Source organism: Equus caballus, chromosome 2 (assembly GCF_041296265.1).
Source record: "Equus caballus isolate H_3958 breed thoroughbred chromosome 2, TB-T2T, whole genome shotgun sequence".
In the NCBI taxonomy this organism is placed as follows: domain Eukaryota; kingdom Metazoa; phylum Chordata; class Mammalia; order Perissodactyla; family Equidae; genus Equus; species Equus caballus.
Genome location: NC_091685.1, coordinates 10,097,921 through 10,119,933, shown reverse-complemented (window position 1 = coordinate 10,119,933; position 22,013 = coordinate 10,097,921). Strand labels below are relative to the sequence as shown.

Below are 22,013 nucleotides of genomic sequence, written 5' to 3'. Positions count from 1 at the left end.
GGGCTCTCCTCCTCTCCCTCTTCCTCCTTCTCTTCCTCCAGATCTGCTGGAAGCCTGCTGGTACTCGGGAAGAGATACCTCCTGCAGATCTCTGGCCCCGGGGCTCCATCTGCCCAGCCTTCGCAGATGGTTCTCTCCAGGCCAGCCAGGCTAAGACCCTGTGCTTGCTCACAATCCAAATTACCACTCTCCTTCTCTCTAATCCATCCTCCTCCTGTCTCCAGACACTCTCCCACTCAGATCTGACTATCTTGCTTTCTTGATCAAGATTTATCTATGTTTCTCCATCACCTATAGAATAAAATTCTGCTCTTTGCGGATTTTTAACTAGATTTAAAACTGATGGCGGCTACATCCCTCTCTCTTCTTTCTCTGCCCAAAGTGTCCCCTTTTTCTTGTCTATCCCTCTGTTCCACTATTTCACCCCCCGAATCTTATCTTCCAAGCCCCTCTCTCTATTTCCTTAAGCAGTACAATTTACCCCCCTCTCAGCTCACTAAGTTTGCATCCTCACCTATCACTCTACTCAGAAAAGTAAAGGACTCTCCTGGGGACCCACCTCTCCTTCAAGATGGTTGGGGTGGGGGTGGGAGGGTAAGCAGTAAAAATTTTCCCTTATGGCTTTAAATAAGCATTGTGGGAGCCATGTGGAGAATAACTAACGTTTCGTGGGGACGGGCTTCAGTGAGGAGAAGCCTTTGAGTTGGGCCTCGCTGAATGAGCAGAACTTTTCCAGGTGCTGGAGACAGAAGGAACCACCCAGGATGTCAGGGGAATGGTGGGCAATTTGGTTTGACTGAATCAGAGTATGTGGTGAGGCGGCGGTGATGGTGAAGCTGTAAAGGGAGATGGGGTGAAATGTGAAGGGCCTCGAATACCCAGCAAGGAGTTTCATTATTTTGTCTTTGCATCGCTGTGTTTAGGTCGATGAAGTGCTGACGTTGTCTTCTCACTGATTGCAAAGTGAGAACAGTGATAGCCCTGCATACAGCTTTTAACAACATCACCATGACAATCAAGGGACACAATCAACAGAACACATACTGACATTACTTTGTGCCAAGAATTAAGTACTTTACTAAATACAAATACTTTCTCTAAGGTAATCCTCCCTAAGTGAGGGAGGTGCTATCCTTTTTCCCATTTTGCAGACGTGGAAATGGAAGCACAGAGAGGTTATAAATTTGCTTGAGAAAAGAGTTGACATCAGGGTTGGGCCCACACTGTCTGACCACAACCTTGAGCTCTTAGCTCATTTACCTTATTGTAATAACAGCTGTCATTAGTATGTACTTACTGTGTGCCAGGCCCCGGACAAGTCCTTTCCATGGGTTTTGGACACACACAGAGCAGTTGTGTTACTTTTGGACTATTGTTTATAAATCTAGCCCTCTACCCTGGCTCTTTCCACTGTAGCAGGTATCAGAGTTGGGGTGAAAACCAGGTTGTCTGAATTCTCCACCCAGGGCTTAATCATGGGTTCCATGAACCTCAGACATCCAGGTTGTCTTCTCCTTTATGCTTCTGGTGTCAAAGAAACAGTAAATCCTAAAGAGTATGAATTCATCCCTGCTTGCTTTCTTCTCTCTCCTTCTTCCCTGTGGCTGTCCCTTTTCTCCCGTCACAGAAGACAGACTGGAGGCTGGCCCAGTGGCACAGCAGTTAAGTTTGCACGCTCTGTTTCCGCCACCCAGGGTTCACCAGTTTGGATACGAAGCATGGACCTATGCACCGCTTATCAGGCCATGCTGTGGCAGGCATCCCACATGGAAAATGGAGGAAGATGGGCACAGATGTTAGCTCAGGGCCAGTCTTCCTCAGCAAAGAGAGGAGGACTGGCAGTGGATGTTAGCTCAGGGCTAAGGGCTAATCTTCCTGCAAAAAAAAAGAGGACAGACAGGCCAGATGCTCCCTCTGTGACCTGGTAGCCTGGGCAGCAGCAGGGAACCCAGCCTTAGACCTCAGCCACTCCCACCCAGGACTTAAACTTGGACTAGGTCATGCAAGGCTGCAGGGTAGGTCTTATGGCAGTGCGACCATGGAACAGAGGGAGGTTATTCCAGCCAACAGCCCAGTTGTCTGCCTCCAGAGTGACTCTGCTAACTGTTTTCCAAGTCTGGCCCTCCAGCTTCTGCTTGATTCTGTAAGCCCCTTCCTATAAATTCCCTTTTTCTTAAGTGACTGGAGTCAGTCCTTGTTTCTTTAATAGAAAGCATCCCTAGCTGTATGGTCCTGTGGGCTAATTTATAGAAAACTCCAGCAGGCCCCTGTATTGTCCACTTCCCAAAGGCTGGTCACCAAGCAGATGGAACTACTGGTCTCGGTGCTGTGCTGACAGCTCTTCCAGCCCCCGCTGAGCATCGAAAAATTTGGAAAGGAACATTGTTGTTGATAAGAGGACTTAATCAGAAACAACTGCATCCTAGAGATGGTTAGTTAACCGCCTCTCCTCTGCTGCCAAATAAGAATACTCTCAGCAATATCTTGGCCAAGTCACCAGCTTACTCCAAGACACCTGTATGATTTGGAACTCACAACCGCCCCAGGCAGCTTATCTCAATCTTGAACAGCTCCATTAGGAAAGTCTTCCTTCTCTTTAGCTGAAATTTGTCTTCCGGTGACCTCTTTTTACCAGCTCAGCCTTGCCCCATGGAGTCACACAGAACAATGGAGCTACATTGTAAAGACCAGGGGCTTTAGAAGTCACAGTTAGGTTAAAGTTTTGGCTGTACTCCTTACCAGCTGTGTGACCTTTGTGAAATTTCTTTTTTTAAAACCCATCTGGGCTTCTGCTTTATCATATGTATAATGAGGATAACAATCTTGACCTTCTGGATTGCAGATGTACATGAACCAATGTCTGTAAATGGCCCAGCAGAATCCTCAAAGCAGAGTGAACACTGAATAAATGGTAGCCAGTGATGACAGTGGCGGTAGTGGTGATTGTGGGTTTGTTGAAATTGTCTAAACCTAAATATAATCTCCTCTGGGAAGGCTTGCTGATTTACTGTCTGCAAATATGGAATAGGTGCTTTCCCTCTGGTCCCAGAGCATCCATGGCTCCCCTCATCGGAGTGGCTATAGCACAAGATGTAGCAATGGTTGAGGCTGTCTTCCCCACTGGACTGTGAGTTCCTCAAGGGCAAGGATTTCTTATTCATGTTTGTACTCCTGTGCCTGACAAAGAGCCTGGGCCACGGCAGACACTGAGGTAGTTGTTGAATGAACATTTCATTCTTTCCCAATCTCATTCATTTCCTATCTTATATGATATGGTTCTCACAACCATCCAGCCACACAGGTGGATTCCATTTTTCAAGTGGGAGCATTGAGGGCCAGAAACAGTAAGCCATTCCTTCAAGGTCACCTCACCAGTACTTCACCAGAATCCAGATGTCCTAGCCCTGTGCCCCATGGTCTTGCCACTTGGCCATGCTGCTTTCAGGAACCCTCTTTGATTAAAAAGAGCGAGATTCAAAACTGAAGGAAAAGTGTTACAGGTGAGATATCCTAAAGAGTCGACTCTTTGATCCAGCCTGCTGATGAAAATAGACTGTGGCTGGTGATTCAAAAGCAACTCAACCCTCAAAGAATCCTAGAGCTCTTTAGAAGCCAGAGCATTTGTGAAATTCTTTAGTGAGTAGTAAGTGTGCTGGGTACTTTGTGAGCTGATTTTAAAGAATCCTTCTAATGGCAACCAGTCTATCAGCAGGTAGACGTTTACTGAACAAAATGTCTTAGTAAAGATGCAGGAACCCTGGCTAGGGACCAGGGAGACAGGCCTCATTTCCTACATCTATATCATCTTGAGAAAGTCGCCTCCCTTCCCTGGGCTCCATGCTTTTCTTTGTAAAACGAGGGGATTATACTTCACTCATGGAGGTCTCTTCCAGCTCTCTCATGATAAGATTCTAAAGCATCAATAACTGAGTTCTACCCTGAGAGTTAGGGACTTACAGTCAGGACACATTTACAATAAATTTAAGTTAAAATACAAAGAAAACAAAATATTCTAGAAAAAGGATTGATTCAGTTTTAAAAAGAAATGCCAAATAGTCAAAGCTTACCAATATTGCCAACTTAACATTAACTGCATGGATTTTCAACATTTAAGATTTGCATGGGACCCAGTCCTTGCCTCTCTAAGTTCTCAAGGAGCTCTGAGCTTTGAAGAGAGGATGCAAGTTTGCCAAAAGTCAAGGCATAAGAGAGAATTCCAGGCAGAGGGCATGGCATGTGCAAAGTCAGGGAAGTGAGAATGGTTGGAAATTACACATATTTCTAACAGGCTAATAGTGTGTTATGCTTGTGTCCCTAACTAGGCTGTAAGCACCAGGGGACAAGACTGGTACAGGCTCTTTCACTTCAGTGGTTTCAGGACCCAAATCAGCTACCTAAGGACAGGAGAATGGACAAGATGACTCTGGATGCCAGGCTCCCACTCCTCTGGTGGCCAGCTCAGAGTTACTGCGTGTGAAGTCCTGGGTCTCTTCTCCAGATGTCTGTCTCCTTGGTGCTCTTCTATTCTGTTACATATTTTTAAGATGAAATTTCTGTGTAAGCTCAAAATTAAGACCCCTTTCTGACACCAATGGGGCTATTTATGGCACCAATGAGACAGAATATTTGACATCAGGACCAATGTAGAAAATGAAAATTTATGGAAATCAAATTTATATATAACTGCATCGTATATAATTTCTTTCTCTGGAGTTGAAGATACTCTCGAGTATCTTTTCTTTCTTCTTCCAAACTCTGAGCCCAATGAGGGCAGCGACCATGCTGGAGTCATCTGGCCCTCCTCTGCTCCAGCTTATCTACCACAGCCCCAGGTGCAGAGAAGGTTCAATATACCTATTGAATGAATGAGTGAATGAATGAATAGATGCACAAATGCATGAATAAATATCCTGTAGGTGCAAACAAGGTTTAGGTAAGTACTTGAAGACGTATTTTGAAAGGTATTTAAGCACCTGTTACATGCTAGACACCTTCACAATAACCAAGTGAGGTAGGTATTATTTATCCCCATTTTATAAATGAGAAAATAAAATCTGAGAGATCTGACCTTGAGAAGGTCACTTGACAACTACTAGAATATAGAGCTGGGATTCGAACCCAGGTCTTATTGATGCCAGGATGGTGTATAGTGACCCTTTGAGGTCCCCCCAGCCATCAGCAAGGCTGTGTGATCTATGAAAGAGACACTAAGCTACTCCTTTGTCTGCTCTTCCCGTCCCATCTCTTCCTCCTCTGCCCAATGGCAGAGATACAATGGTTCCAGAGAACATTATTCAAATGGCAAATAAACAGCTTCATCTCGTGAAGAGCATCGTGCCTCATCCCTGTTGCAATAATGGCAGCTAGAATGAGAGCAATGATTTTAATTCCCCTCCTTATGATTTCCTTTTCATCTCATCTAAAAGATAGAGAAAAAGGCAGCTTGGTGCCTCTATCTCGTCCTGATCAATCTTGTCCTGAGCACTGTGGGGCTGTGTGCCCCTGGAAGGTGGCATTGACAAGCAGAGATGTATGGGGCATGCGTGCAATCGTCCCTCAAATGCAGCAGTTTTTCAGCATTACCAATGAGCTGGATTGGATTAAGTATATTTGCACCAAAAGCAAAATAAATATTGCTTTATTTAATGCCACTAAAAGGTTGGGATTCAATTGCCCTTGGCCTGAGGCACCTTCCAGCTCTATTGATTGGCCAGCGTCAAAATGCCAGACAATCTGTCATGAACAGCTCCTGCAAAATGCTTAACAGGTGGGGTGGGCTCTGCTGTCGCAGAGATGGAGGACAGCAGGCAGTGTCCTTTGTCCCAAACACAAGGGATAATTATAACACGTCCACTCCCCATCACCACCAAGATATTTAAAGCATTTCCCCACATCCCTTTTTAGATCATCACAACAAGGATGTGACCGGTCTATGGAGGCCGAGAGGAGGGTGGATAAGAACATAGTTTCCAAGTCAGAAGGACTTGGGTTTGCGTCCCAGATCTACCACTATGTAGTTTCATGACCTTGGACAAATTCATCTCTTTTGCTCAAAGAGCTGAAAGCACTGGGAGGAGAGACTGAATCTATTTCACTTGCCACTGAGACTTCATTGCTAGTACAGTGTCTGGTACACAGCCAACTCTCAGTTAAACTGTATAAATAGAGGCTCATAAAGTTTAAGTAATTTGTCCGTAGCCTCGCAAGGACAAGTGACTGAGGCAGGACTTGAGCCCAGTCTGCCTGGCTCTAAAACCTATGCTCTTAACCATCACTCTACCCTCTCTTAGTGGTCCTGGGACGCAAGTGTGGTGAGGGGTTGATGCAAGCCTCTTCTTTTTTAAATGAGGAAACTGAGTCTCCAACAAGGGACTAGCATGAAAGGGTACCTTTATGCAAATTGACAAAAGGTGCCTCCCTCTAGGCTGACAACTTACAAACAGGTGCCCCTTCTGGGTGGGTGAAGTACAAAATGGGATGTCACTTGCCCTGGCCAGATGTGGGGTTGGGAGCAGAGTCGCAGCCCCCATTGGCCCCATTGACCAGGAGCCTTTGTGCAATGCACACACTGCGTATCCAGGTGAGCAGCCCCGGATGTGCCCAAGGTTCACAGCAGAGCCAGGGTTAGTACTCAGGTTTCCCACCTCCAAGGATCAGCAAGGTCTCTGCCCTGTAACGGTGGCCCTTCTGGCAAGGTGGCAGGATTGGGGTAAAGGTGTGCTCAGACCACACCTGGAAAAGGGATCACCTCCCATCCCAAACTTCCTGGGGCCCTTTCTCTAGGACACGCTCCTGGTGGACAAGGAGAACCTTTGTGGGAGCGCCATCTCCTTTCCCCTGGGGGCGCACTCCAGGGATTTGTCCTCCGTGCTCCCTCCTCTCGTCTCCTGTTTGGTGGCAACAAACGCCGGGCTCCGGGGGATTTCCACCCGGTGACTTAGAACAATTCTGAGAGCCAGTCACCAATCGAAGGACCCAAGATTTCATAAAGCCCAATCCCCACACTGCAAACATGGAGAAACTGAGGCCAAGTTCATACAGCTGCGGAAGGGTAGAGTTGTAAAGGATGACTTTTCTCTCTGTGGGAACAGTGATAAGAAGTGAAAAGAGCTGTTTTAAAAGGCCTGAGGACGGACGTATTCTAAAGGAGCCCACTGGCCCCTGGAGCTAGGAATTGGTTATTTCAATTTCTTAAGGGAAAGGGGCAGAGGAAACACAAAGGGGAAGGAAAGTCCTTTAGGTCTTCACCAGATCTGGGAGCCAGCGAGACCCCTGCCCACCTGGTCTGAGCCTGAGCTACACTGCCTGGATAATATCCTGGCTCAGCCACGTATCAGCTGTGTGGCTTAACCTCCCTGTGCCCCAGCCCTGGTCTGCAGAATGCGGACTCTGTCTACCTCACAGGCTTGTTTTGTGGAATAAGTGAGATCAGCTGAGTAAAATGCTGGGGACGCTGTGTCGTTGAGATAAGTGCTAGCACGTTAGCCAGACTTGTGTTTGAGTTTGGTATGACGCTCAGGGTCCTCCACAATCTGGTCCCACTTGTTCTTCCAGTTCCCCACACCATGTCCCCCGAATCTGTACATCATGCGAGGCTTGCACATTATACGTTCTATGAGCTAATTGCAAAAAGATGCCCCGTCTTGTGGGCTGATGCAACTGCACCAAGTCACAAGGCTGCTCAGGCCTGGGCCGCACAACAGCCTCCACCTGCTCTCTTGGCTGGTGCCTTTTTGTAGTGTGTGAACTTGCACTGTAGGCTGCAGCCCTGACCACGTACACCAGCCAGGCCAGACCACTCGGCATTCCCCAAGACTCCTTGCTCACTCAGGGCTCAGGCAGCAAGGCAGCTCAGAGCCTGAGGCCTTGGGCTCCAAGTCCTCTCTGGTTTTGACTTCTGGATCTCCTATTATTGTGGGGCCATGGGCAAATGATTTAACCACCCTTTTCGCTTCAATTTCCTTATCTGTAATATGAGGATAAAACAAGAACCTACCGCATAGGTGCATGGGGTTATTGGGAGGAATCCCCCATTGCTTTTAATCCCAGTGGGCACTTTTAGTCCCCACGAACAAAGAGAGTGGCTCTTTGCCTCCACCCCCTTACCTCCTCTTCCTGAGAGAGGGGATGGAACTTCTCTGATTGGTCAACTGGAGAAAAGTCGCCGAACCCATTGGGCCTGGACCCTCCACCAGCTTGTTTGCATCTGCAACCCTGCAGGGTGGGTCATTCTGGCCTCCTCTCTGCCACATGGTGTGCCTTCTGGGAGGCAGGTCACTTCCTGCTCTCTTGTGGCTGGTGGGGAAGTTGGATTTTGAGATGGAGTAAAAGGAGATCAATTTTAGCCACAGAGATAAGCCATGCCTTCCAAATCCTGCTTTGATCAATAATAAAGCTGTGTTTTGACCTCTATCTTTCTAGTCCCTGCATCGCCTTCTAAATGGGTAGAAGTAGGATGAGAGCAGAGCAGGAGTATGATGTTATCACCCCTTCATCTCCAGAGGAAACAACACATAAGAAACACTTAGAGCAGGGTCTAGCAGCTTGCACAAGTTCAATCAGTGTTCACATTATTATCATCACTGTTGTTATCTAACATTATTATTCCTTTGGTTTAGAACAAGTTGCCAATCTCTTCCCCTTGCTAACTCCCACCCATCCCTCAAGGCTCATCTCACACAACACCTCCTCCTCAAGGGCAAAGCCTACCTCGGGTCCTGGTGCGTGCTGCAAAGTATGTGCTGGGTGCATGGTGCAAAGTATGTGCTGGGTGCATGGTACAAATTATGTGCTGGGTGAACATTTGAGGAAAGGAAGGGAGGGAGGATGAGAAACAAAGGAGAGGGAGAAAAAACGATTTGGTTGAAAGGTTTCTCATACCGAGGCAGGGTGCCAGCAAAGGCACAGGTGTGAGCAAGGGCAGGCTGGCTTGGGGCAGTGGAAAGTGCCCAGGGAGATGAGAGGGCTGGATGGAGGGTGGTGGTGCAGGACGGGCAAGGGGGACCGTGGGCGATGACACTAAGAAGGAGATGCCGGGACACTGTGTGCCTTGAGTACCAGGCCAAAGAGTTTAGGTTCCTGTGATGGCCAATGGGGAGCCACGGAAGGACGTTACTTTGAGAGCTGACCCTATTCAAGCAGTGGTTTAGGAACTCAGACCAGAAATGATGAAGTTCTTGACTCTATCACATTGTTTTGCTCGTCCAGACTCCCCAGCCACTAACTCTGGGTTACTGTCTCCTCGGAGGCCTGTCTTCACTGTAGAATCAATTATTAAAATCAACTTGCTATCAACTCTAACTTTGAAATGCTATTCAGCCGCTTGCAGGGACAGAGATGGGGAGCTGCCTCCACAGACATCTCGCCATCTGGCCTTTTCCGTGGAACCTGGCTGGGAAGCTCATTTGAATAATTGGTTTTGGCGGTGTGCACTTGTGGGTTAGACACCTGATTATACTGCCAGCCCCAATGTCCTTTCAGCCTCCATAGAAACATCACTCAGGTTACATAAAGCAGGAGAGAGACTCTGGGAGGCAAGGCTCTGTCTGGCCCCTGTTGTCACTTGCACTTCATCTTGACTGACTAAGTGGCTCACTCACTGTGTGACCTTGAGCAAGTTACTTAGCCTCTCTGTGGCTTAGTTTCTTCTTTATTCAAAGAGACAGTGATTTCTGTGCTGTCTATGCCACAGGCTTCTTGAAAGGCTCTAAGAGAAGCCGGGGGAGTTGTGACTAAGCAGAAATGCAAGTGGGAAAGATTTGGGTTGAGGAGAGCTCAGCGTCAGATAGCAATGTGCATGTGGGCTGTGTCAGGAGAAGTACGTTCCCCAAATTAGGCTTGTGATGGTCCCCTCCTACCCCTACTCCACTAGCTAGCTCTATGAACTTAAGGGAGTTACCTAATCTACCAATGCCTCAGTTTCTCATCTGTAAAATGAGAATAATGATAGAGTTATTCTAAGAATTAAATGAAACAATACACGCAAAATGCCTAGAATAGCACCAGGCCTGCGAGGTTCAATAGACGTTAGCTATCCATCATTGCCATCATCATCATCATCATCACCATCATCATCATCCTCACCATCATCATCACCACCATCATCATCATCATTGTCGTCATCATAACTGTTCACTTCCAGACACCATGCCTCAAAGACAGACAATGACAAACACCTGGACATGTTCAGGGGCCAGCAGGAAGGATGGGGAGGAATGGACTTCAGGTTACATATGAAAAGTTGCAAGGCTTTGGGGATGTTCAGCCTGGAGAAGAGGAGCTGGTGTTGGTTGGGGTGAGTGGGGAGCGGGGGGACACAATCTTCAAAGAGCTGAAGGGCAACCATGTAAAACATGGACTGGACCTGGATAATCCTTCAGGAGGAAGAAGCAGAAGTGATGGGCTGCAGGTTTAGCCTGAATAGAAACTGTCTAACTGTGTAACTGTCAGAGTTGACATCAGAGCAGCACGATGCTTTGGAAGGGAGGGAACCAGCCAGGCCCAGAGGTGGACAAGCAGAGGGGGCATGGCTGTCACTCAGGGATACTGCTGAGGGATCCCTGCCCTGGGCGGGGCACTGGACCAGATGTTGCTGAGCTCCCCTCGCCCTCCAAGGCTGATGATGCTATGACAGACGCACCAAGAGGGGGGCAGATGGCTGGGGTGGGGAAAGAGGCAGGGTGAGGAGGGACGGGTAGATCTCTCAGTGAGGCAATACTTGCAATGGATCTTTGTTTTCCATTTCTAGCTTGATATGGAACAGTTTTTATGCCGCCAAAAACCAAATGGAATACTGACGTGTATTTTACATTTTATATAGCTAATTTTATGTTCTATTCTATTTTCGATAGTTTAAAATGTTTCCTCCTTTGGATGTTGAGGTGAGCAAGGTCAACCCATTATAATGTGTGTGTGTGTGTGCGTGTGTGTGCACATGTGTGTATGTGTGTGTGTGTTGGAAATACCTCCCCTGGTGTTTCACCCTTTGCCACGCTTAATGATGTTCTGCTGCGCAAAGCTCTCCTTATCTCTCCTTTATGTCTGGTGAACTCCTTTATATCCTCCATCCTTCAGAAACCCTCGCTCATCGCCCCCAGTTGGAAGGAAGCACTCCCTGCTTTCGGGACACGGTGTAGCAGGAGGTGAAAATCTGCAGCAGGCTGGGGTGGGCCTGCCCGGCTCCACAAAGCTGCTCTGACCCCACTGCCAGGGGACTTGGGGCAAGCTGCTCGGTGCCTCTGTGCTTCAATTTCCTTCTCCATGTAAAATGCGGCTATAACACTACCTCCTCACAGGGCTATCGTGGGGGTTAAAGGAGATGAGAAATATAATGTACAGTTAGTAGCAACTTAGACACCAGCCCTTATTATATCTCAGCTTCCATAGCATCACGCGCACCTCCAGTACAAACACTGGGCTTCTTACAGGCAAGGGCTGCCTCTGATTTCCATCTCCTTCCCGGAGGCCCAGCGCAGGGCCTGACACTCAGCAGGCCCTCGACAAACCTTAGTTAAATTGGATTTACTGCACTGGAGCATCCTTTGCTACTGAGGATCGCCGGGGCCAAGAGACATACTGTGGTGCGGGTCTGCAGATCACGGCAGCATCCATTGCCACGGCGGGGTCTGCAGTGCCTGCTGTAAAGCTGAATCACTTCTGCACCACCCATAAGGTCTGTTCCTCTCCCCCACCTCCACACTCGCAAGAAGCACTGAAGTTTTCTGAAGATGAGAAATCTCACAGCATCCTGCTATCTTTTGGGTAACTGCGTATTTTATGATGACTAATAGGCAATTACTATGGTAATATTGCAATTCAGCATGTGTGAGGTTTGGGAAATGAGAAATTATGGGTAACTACTTTGGACTCATTTCTATGGTAACAAAAAGTAATTGTCATTAAATACCAGTTATACTGAGGCTATACCTGGTAATTATAGATTTTTATGCCCAGAAACATAAATAAAACCAATAAATTTATTCAAAGGTCCATGACTGTTTACTTATACGTGGCTCTATGGAATACACAATGACAAGCACCTAATTAAGAAATGCAAACCCAACACAGAGTTTCATATTGTCATAAGGAGATGGACAGTCTGTTTTCGAAAGGCAAAAATGCAAGGCAACTTGGGCATTGCATATGCTCAGAAGAAAACGTAGTGGGGTACAGGTTGGGGTGGGGGTTGTCTTCTCTGCAAAGGAAGTGATGGCGGGGAGGAGGTGGCAGAGAGAGAGAGTGCAAACACTGCATTGTGAGTGGGCAGCCATGCCTACCACAGGACACTGAGAATTACCAACCGTTGTAGACTCACTCAGCTCATCCCCCCTACCCCAATGGCCTTCCAGCTGGGAGTCGCCTTGCAGCTTCTTGGCTCTGCAGTACCTGAAGTTACAGCATTCATCCTTCAAGACTCCTAGGCCCCGCATCCCCCTAAACTCTCCACAGATGCTCAAATTGCATCAGTAGTCATACCATTCTTACATATTTTTTAATTGATTTGAAATAACACATAACATAAAATTTACCATCTTAGTCATTTTCCAGTGTACAATTCAGTTGTACTAAGTACATTCATAATGTTGTGCTACCATCACCACCATCCATCTGCTAAACTCTTCATTTTTTAAAACTGAAACTCCATACCAGTAAGCAGTAACTCCCCATTTCCCCCTCCCTCCAGCCCCTGGAACCACCATTCTGTTTTCTGTCTCCATGATTCTGACTACTCCAAATACCCCATAGAAGTGGAATCCTAAGTATTTGTCCTCTTGTGGCTGGCTTATTTCCCTCAGCATAATGTCCTCCAGGTTCATCCAGGTGGCAGCCACACCATTCTTGACAGAACCTCTCCCCAGAGCTTCTACTAAATGATGGAAGGTGCCTGTCACTTCATTTTCCTCTCCCAAGAGGGCAGGAGAGAAACTGAGGCCAGAGGAGAGAAGTGTCTTGCCCAAGGACAAGAAGCCTCTAGAGAGTGGGGAAAGTTAGACCCCAGTTCTCTGCTCCCACCTCCAGCGTGTGAGACGCAGGCCTGTTTGGGAAAGCGGAGAGTCCCTGGAGGCACCACGTGGCTTTGAACATGGCCCTTCACCTTTGAAGCATCAGTCTTATCTCTGCTCAAGTTGGAATAACAAAAACCGACTTTCCTTTCTCAAGAGTTGTTGTAATGGTCAAATATGGTTTTTAAGTGCCTTTAAAAGTGTCACGCTGTACAATAACTACATGTGGCTGTGGGTCCAGGGTTCACTCAATCATAACAGCAGCTCATCACGGTGTTGATATCACAACAGCGTCAGATCAAAACGACCGGAGTTTGGAGGCCGCTTAGGGGGCTGGCAGCATCTGGTGATGGCTACTCTACACTGGGGATTGTAGCTTCATGACGCAGCACAATTCCTACACACTGCTGTTGAGTTTATTTTTTCATTCAGGACATATACATTTAAGGTCCATTCTGTGCTGGGCACTGGGCCAAGCTTTGGGAATACAAGTGGACAAAGTCCTGACTTCGTGGAGTTTACAGTCTAGAGGGGGAGACCGCCATTAAACACATAGTCACATCAACAAACACATGATTGCATGTGGGGCCAGGCTAGGACAGGACAGCACGGAGTGCTAGGAGAGAGTGGAAGGGAGACCTACTTCTTCCTGGAGGTGCTGGGAAGGCCTTCCTATGAATGGGCATTAAACCTCAGGGCTGGAACGAAAAAAAGGCCATGAAACTGGAGTATAGTAAGTGAGACAGAGAGTACAGTTGCCCTGTGTCTTTATTATATACCATAATATCATTGTTATCTACTGACATTCTCCCAGCTATTATAGATGGCCACTGTGGAGTACACTAGAGTTGTATAAAGTTTACTATGGGTCCTCCATACCCCTCCCGTAAGCCAGTCTAGTAACATATACCATAGTCTAGTTAGTAAATGCTGCTGCACTTAACATAAAGAGCATTATCTATCCTGGTATAGTTGCCATCTTTTGCAACTAAATGCTAGAGCATACCTTGTCTATACCATTGTATAGATACTTATATAATTAAATCTGAACTTTGCATGATTAAATCTCCTGACTATCCTTCCTAGATTGGATTACATGTTTCTTTAGTGGAGAAGAAGAAAAAGAAGGAGGAAGAGGAGGAGGAGAAGGAAAGGTGCCTTGAGAGCAGGCCTGTCTCCTGTTTTCCACACAGGGTCTAGTATATCTGGGGCAGGCCATAGGGGTGTGTAGGACAGCCCTGCATCCCTGCCTGGTCCTCACGGGTCACATGACCTACAGCAGTTTGTTTAACTTCACTGAGGCTTGAGAGACAGCACATCCTGAGGGGAGTTGACAGGGTGAAAGTCAGAGAGCAGGAGAAAGAGGCAGCCAGGTGGCCGTCTGCCTTCCAACCTGTTTCCAGCGATGGGATCAGTTCCTGTGAGGTCTGGCTCTGTTTCCTGCCCTAGAATTCTGACAAGCACCCTTCCTCCTGTCTGCCCTCCCTCCCTCCCTTCCTTCCTTCTTCTCTCCTACTCTTCCTCCTTCCCTTCCATCCTTCCTTCTTTCCTTTCCTCTTCTCTCCTACCCTCCCTCCCTCTCAACTTTCCTCCTGTACTTAAGCTAATTTGAGAAGATTTTCACTATTTGCAAGCAAAGCAGCCTTAGCAAAGATCCGTCTTCTCAGAGTGGTTGTGAGGATTAAATAAGTATGTGAGTGCTTGACATGGCCCTGAGGGGGCAAGCGGAATTCTTGGAGTGGCATTTCCCAAAATGTGTTTTATGAACCCTAACACCCCTGGCGGCCGGGGGTGAGGGAGTGAGGGGTGGAGGGGAAACAGGCTCTATAGGAAAAGGGTTCCTTGACACTTTAGGAAACACTGAATACTATATTCCTCTTTTGAGATTCCCATTTATTAGCATCTTGAAGACTGAAAAATCTTATTGTAAAAGAACAGCTTAACTTTGCTTAACTTTGTGTTAGCCAAACTGACTTGAACTCCAAATTCTTTTTTCTCGCATGATGCCTTGGCAAGCCCCATCACACCGTGGGAAATGCTGCTGTTGACAGGAGTGTCTTGGGGAGGGGCTGGCCTAGACGACCTTGAAGACACCTTGATGCTCTCAGTTCTGAGTCTCTGTTATTAGGTTTTACATTCTCCAAATCTTTAGTAGTGAATTCTCATGATTGACAGGCTTTTTGTCGCTACTCGGGGCTGTTTTAGCAACAGGACTAATGCCTGTGGTTAGAGATTCCTCCAACTCTCCTGAGAATCACATATCTTCACAAGGAGAACGTAGGGGGCTCTCCTTCAGTACAGAACCATTTCTGAGGGTTGGAGCTCTCTTACCTTGAAATCGCAAATCACAAAATTTGGAGCTTGAAGACATATAGAGGGCACATAGTTCCCCATCAACACCTCACTGGCCATCTGAAGCCCAGAGAGGGGAGGCATTTTGGCCAAGGTCAAGACCTTTTTCCAACTTGTCATCCCTGGACAGCAGATGATGAGAAAAATAAGTGTGTGGAGTGGACAGTATTGACCTCTCCCTGACCACTGCCGCTCTGATAATTAAACAGAAATGTTAACATAAATCAATGGTCTTTCTACCACCATTATCACCGACAGTGCAATCTGTCCGGGGAAGGTGGGAAGGCATTGCTCTCAGGCCTGCAGCAAGCCATAAAACCTGCCAGGGCTAATGAACCATCACTTGAGCCAATTAACAGAGGAAGCAAACTGTCTTTAATTAAGGCGTTGTGCATCCCGTGGGCTCTCTCTAACTACTACCCGAGGGGACTAGGAAGCCCCGCTGGACCCAACTGCCGTGCTCTCAGAAAGTAGTAAACCAACTCTGTTTAAAATGGACCTGGCTGGGTATCAGAAAATCTGGGTTCTGGTCTGAGCTCTGACACTGACCTTGGGCAAGTCCCATCTCATCTCTGGGCCTCAGTTTCTTCATCAGTAAGTCATCCTTTTCTTTCACTCATATTCATCAAGCACTTTTTGAGCATATACTGTATGCTGATCCCTGCTGCTAGGCAGCGGGGACACGAAGAGCATTCAGGCTCAGTCCCTGCCCTCTGCCGACTTGAGGGCCAGAGGAGTCCGTGCAATGGGATACGACTTGTTCAGTAACCAGACCTGTGGGAGCTCGGAGGAGGGAGTGGCCAACTCTGTTTGGGGGTTTGGGGAATGTTTTCCAGAAGAAAGGGCACAAGCCGGGTTGTGAAGAAGGGTTAGTGAGAAGAAGAAGAGAGGGGGAGGTTCTGGGCAGAAGGCCGCCTTTATGAAGGTAAGGTTTCAGGGGTCAGCAGACCAGTCTAGGGAACTAGGCTTTGCTTAGAGAGGCTAGAGCAGAGGGTGGGAGGTGAGGCAGGAGGGTGGACAGACAGGCACCAGGTCATACAGAGCCTTGCACACAAAGCTGAGGAGTTTGAGTGTTTTCTTGAGTTGTGGGACTAATCAGAAATAAACTTGTAAATTTTGGGCTGTGAAGTTAGACAGTCAACAATTTACTGGCTCTGTGACTTTGGGCAAGTCTGTTGCCTCAACTGTGAAATAAGGGTAATAAAACGATCTCAGAGGATTCAATGTTCTTTCGGCGGATGATCCCTTGGGCAGTGGAATTTTAGGCTGTAAATAATGGTGCTAAGACGGGAGAAGGAGCGTTCAAGATATGAGTGCATGAGTGAGTGTGGGACTGGCATATGCCCAAACCAAAGAGAAATGCTGTTCAGATGATCTGGGATGCCACTCTCCTTCATTAATGATCTCTAATGAGAGACACAGAAATGAAAGAGTAACATTATAACCACTATATGATATTCTGCAAAGCACATTCACCCCCACCGTTTCTTTTGATGCTCACAAGTGCCCTGCCAGGTAAGCAATTATTGTCTCCATTACATAAGAGAAATTGAGCATCAGAGAAGCAAAGTGAATTCCCTGAGATTACATAAGAAATAGGTGCCAAAACTGATACTAGGTCTCCGGATTACTGGTCCAGCAAGGTGCCCAAAAAATCCTAGCAAGTGACCTCAGGTGGCTGTGCATGAAACAGCCAAGGCTCACTAGCCACGTCCTCAAGAGCCAGCATGAAACTCCCTCTAATGAACTCATGGGTAGTCTGAAAATTCTTCCTCAAAAATATATCCCCTTTTTCTTCTTGCTTCCATACCACCCTCCTATGACCACCAGCTTCCAAGCATTCTCCTCTGCCCCTCACCTGTAATTGCCCAGGTAGACTCCGTCAGGGTTGAGCATTGGTGCAATCTTGAAGACCAGATGTTCTCGTAGGACGCGGGCAACAGGATGCTGGCTTATGAGGAAGTCAATGATCCCTAGGGAAAGAGAAACACCTGGATTAACTTCAAAGCATTTCAAGAAGGAGGGAGTGCATTTTCCTCAGCTTGGAAAACAGTCAGAGCTAAATAGGTGATTTTTGGACTATGTTATTAGCCACTGTGGATGTATGGCTACGGATTAGGTGCTGCCCAGTGAATTTTTCAAATATATCTGTTTCCAAGGCATGGTTCAAGACATAATACTGAAGCCCAGGGGCAGGAAGGAGAGCACAGGAAGGGCGTCCTAGAAAAGAGAGCATTTGAGCTGTGCCTTGGAGGACCTACCGGGTTTTGACAGACAGAGATGGAGGAGAGGCAGGATAAGTTGAACATAAATTAAGAGATGCTCTCTAATGGACACACCATTAGCTAAATGTTGACATTGGATTGATGACTATGGAGTCAGAGACCTTAGGGATCTAAATCCTAATGTTGCTCACGGGCACACCAGGAAGCAGAGAAGAGAAGGAATTTGGCTAAAGTCATATAAGGAGAGGGAGGTTTCTTCAATATTCTCCAACTCTGCTCCTTTCCCCATTTTGAGAGTCCTCTGTTCCCAGACTCCAGGGCTGACTGTCCTCTCTGCAACTCACTGGCATCAACACCACCTTGCCTCCAGGTCACCAAATTTAGAAACATTGAATTTCCCATGACTCTTGTCCCAGAATCAGGTAGTCCCCATGTCTCTTCCTTGAGTCCAGCAAATCTGCCCCTCATCTCCATCCCTCTGCTCTAGGCCACCACCACATCTGGCCCAGATGACAGTGACCACCTCTGGAATGTGCCCTCCTCACTGCAACCAGTGCAAAGACTGACCCTCTCACTCTTCTCATTCTTGGGATGGCCTGCGTGTACTTCCAGGACAGGAGTGAGAAAAAAAAACAACAACTCTGAGCCCTTGCCTTTTCCATCCTCTTCTCCATGTTTCTACTTCTTCATCAGAGACCTGAAAAAAATGGGCAAAATGGCACCCTGGCATTCCATGAAATGACTGTAATGCTGGAAAGGGATAGGAGAGCACAAAACCCCCCCAAAATGCAGAAGGGGAAGTCCTTTCCCACTGGAGAGGAGGAAAGGCATCAAGGAGAAAGGAGCTTCTGAGCTGGGCCCTGAAAGATAAGTAGGTTTTGACAGACAGACCAGAGGATGACAGCAGGATAACGAAGAACAATCCCTGTGCCCAGCGGCAGGCACTTAGCTCTTGGAATGAGAAACTGCTCCAGAGCACATTCCTAAGCTGCTGTGACCAGTGAGGGACATCTCAGGCTTTTCATTAGGCCAGGGCTGAGAATCAGCAGCAGCCGAAAGCCAGTTGGACATGATTTCCTTCTCGGCCGACACGGCGGTAGAGCAGATGCCCTAATTTATTTGTTGGTCTTCATATTAAAGCTGCAGTTTGCCAGTAAACAGACAGGGTAATGATGCCAGGCACCCTTGTTAGGGGCTAATAATTGCTTAATCTGTCCGCTAATTGACCCCAGCTCCCGGGGCAGCCCTCCATCAAGGAGCCAGCCTGCACTCAGGGCCTGGCCACGCTGCCTCAGAGAATGGCTTCTGGAAATGGAGTGGCTCATTGTGATCCGTCCTCCTTCACAGATGAGCAGATTAATCGGGCTGCCAATTAGGCAGCTAATAAAAGGATGAGAGGAAACAAAGCCAGACCAGAGGCTACAGCCACTCTGAGCTCCTTCTCCCGGAAGTGAGTGTGGGGCAAAGAGAGGTGAGGTTTTAGACTCATCTCTTGGCTTGAGGTCAGATACAGTTCAACAGGAATCATTCCCATTGATCAGGAAATTGGGAGATCTTTCATTTTTTTTTTCTTTTTTGGTGTCGGGGAGGGGTGGTAAGCGGAGAGGAATATGAGGAGAAATGTTGGAGAAAGTAGGAATGGAAAGGAAATGCCATCCCCAGCCATGGGCCAAAAGCGTTGCATGGACTGGGGAAGCAGAAAGAGCACAGACTTGGGAACCTGTATTCGAATCCTAGCTGGCTATTAGCTAGAGAAGTTACTAGCTTTCTCTGACCAATTTTCTCATCTTGATGCAGGGATAATAATACGTAATCTGGAAGACTGCTGTGTGCCTGGGTTAGAACTCCTGTATTTTAACTGCCTGAGACAGCACCTGGAAACTGTGATGTGAGTTAATAAACTCATTTAGATCAAAGGTTGAGGGGCAGCGGGGGGAGTGCAAAACAGGATGGATTTTGGAACTAGGCGTCCTGGTCTGTGAGGTTTACTAACTATGGGATTTGGGGACAAGGATACCGAGCTGGAGAAGCCAACACAGCAGCAGTCAGAGAATCTGGGTCCAAGTTTCGGCTCAGTGACTGGGTGACCTCCAGAAAGCTTCTCGGCCTGCTCTTGTCTTTAAATTAGGAGAAAGAACTCAGTAATTTCCAAGGACACGTCCCACACTGACAGTCTAGGATTCCATCTATTTTATTTCTCTCCCCAAAGCAGAAGAGTCTTCATCTGTCAAGTGAGGAGAACAATCTCCCTCCTGCTGGGAGACAGTCAGCCCCCTTAAGATCAGTCTGTCCCTTCAGTGAACAGGTCTGCCGGGTCCTTCCCTTTGATTTAATCGGGAGGGTGAAGAAAGCAGGGGCACAGGAAGGCTGGAGGCTAGAGGAGCTGGAGGAGAAGGAAAAGCAGTAAAGGATCTCAAATGAAAGCTGGGCAGCAGAGATCATTGCCTCTGCTGACCTTGGCGTGGCCACCATGGACCTCGCTGGGCAAACCACAACTGAGCTTTTATTGTTGTTATTTCTCCCGGTGTGCTTGGTTCAGAGCAGGGCATGAGAAGGTACCTAACAAATGCCCATTGGTAGATTGGCCCCCAGGAATCCATTTGAGCTTGACAAAGTATAGGGTTAGTTGAGCCAATAATCACTCATTCCACAAACACTCTCAGGGCAGGTCTGTGCCATAGGCTTGGCTTTCCAAGATGCATATGAGGGCCCTGCCTCAGAGGGCACATGGCAGGAAAGCAACTCCCCTCTGTACTGACTGGCAAAGAGAGCTGTGAGACCCCAGAGGGGGCTCCTGATCCAGCCTGGGGCTCAGGAAGGGGCCCTGGAGAACAGAGACTTAAGGGATGAAGAGAGTGGGCCAGATGGAAGAGGTGCTGGGAGAAGGTGTTCCAGGCACCGCAATTCCTACACAAAGCCTGGAAGGCAGGGAAGAAGACGGCCTGCTTGCTCACGGAGAGTTCAATTCCAGGGGCACAGCTTCCACATTAAAGGCACAGACTCTGAAACTGGACTATCTCGGTTTGACTAGCTGTATGGCCTTAACCGCTTAATCAGTTCCTTGGTTTCCTGATCAGTTAAGAAGGAAAGAATGATAATAATTACCATGTGGGTTATTGTGAAGATCTCAGTGAGTTAATATAAGCAAAGCGCCTGGCATATAGGCAGTGCAGATGTGCGTTGTTTTAATCATTGCTCTTATTTATTTGGCTGAAGGTGTGGGGAGGGGAGGATGGAGAGGGAAGGAGAGGTAAACGGGAGTTTGCTGGTCCAACTGAGGAATATGGAGGGACTATGCGAGCCATTGCAAGGTACAGGGTCAGAGCTAGTCTTTACAGAGCTCCCCTGGCTGCAGCGTGGAATGCGGTCTGGAGGGAAGTAATAACAACAGAGGGCTCCATGTCCTGAAGGCAGATGGGGCAGAGGTAGGGGGCAGACACAGCAGAGAGCCAGCAAACGCAAAGAGGCTTGCAGTCAGAAACCAAGATCCGATGTGGTGGTGACCTGCTGGACTCTGCAGTGACCAAGGCCCAGAGAGTCATCAGGATGCAGTGGGGAAGGGGAAGCAGTGTGGATAGATGGTGCCACCGATGACGACATTATTTGTCTACCACCCCAAGAGCATCAGAACTCTTCACTGAAATCACACAATCTCAGGGAAAGGGGACCCCAAAATGACTATATACGTGGGAAATGAGCGAATACAGAGGGACCAGTGACGGGCTCTGTATGCTCAGTAGCTGGACTGACCTGTAATTCTACTGGTTCCATCTTACAGATAGGGAAGCAAAGTCAGGTGCTGAGTGTCTCACAGGGGTCTAGATGGGATTCAGATCCAGTTCTACTGACTTCGAAGTGGTGCCCTTTCCATTAAAGCAAGATGGGAAGAGCCAGGAGTCTATTTGCATGTGACTTGCAGAATGATTTGCATATGTGCCTGCATGACTTTCTCTCTAGAGAGTTCTGTGTAAGGTTTACTGTTGCTGTTCTCTGCTAAGAGGCAGGATACTGCAGTGCGAAGAGGTCAGGTCTGAAGAAAGGCAGTCAGGGGTCTCTGCTGCGCTCAGAGGGTGGGTCACATGACAGCAGCCACTCTAGGCCCGCCACTGACCTGGCCCCTCAGCCGAGCCTAAGGGCCCAAATTGTGGAATCGCAGGGAGTCTGGCCCTGAAGAGCCTGAAGTTCAGAGTCTGAGTTCTCACCCTCTCACCCCAGCTCTGCCCATTGCACAGATGAAAAGACAGAGGCTTAGGGACGTGAAAGGACCCATCACAAGCCCTTAGTGGATCTAGTGGATGCTTATACTGTAAGGTTGTGTGGGATAAACGTAGAGAGAAGAGGGGGAACTGGTGAAGGACAGAGGCATGAGGAGAGCAGGACGGGGGAGCGGAGGGAGGAGGAAGGGGCAAAGGTTATCGCTCCATTGCCGGAAATA

General features: G+C 47.8%; 1 protein-coding gene across 4 annotated transcripts in view; it reads right to left on the bottom strand.

The window, feature by feature from the left end:
- Nucleotides 1–22,013, bottom strand: part of AGBL4 (AGBL carboxypeptidase 4) — a 1,218,758-nt gene that overhangs the window by 106,666 nt on the left and 1,090,079 nt on the right. For all 4 annotated transcript variants that reach the window (XM_023636827.2, XM_070260014.1, XM_023636828.2 and 1 more), the window contains one exon: nt 17,212–17,326. In XM_023636827.2, the coding sequence (XP_023492595.1) occupies nt 17,212–17,326 (115 nt within the window). The remainder of the gene's footprint in view (nt 1–17,211; nt 17,327–22,013) is intronic.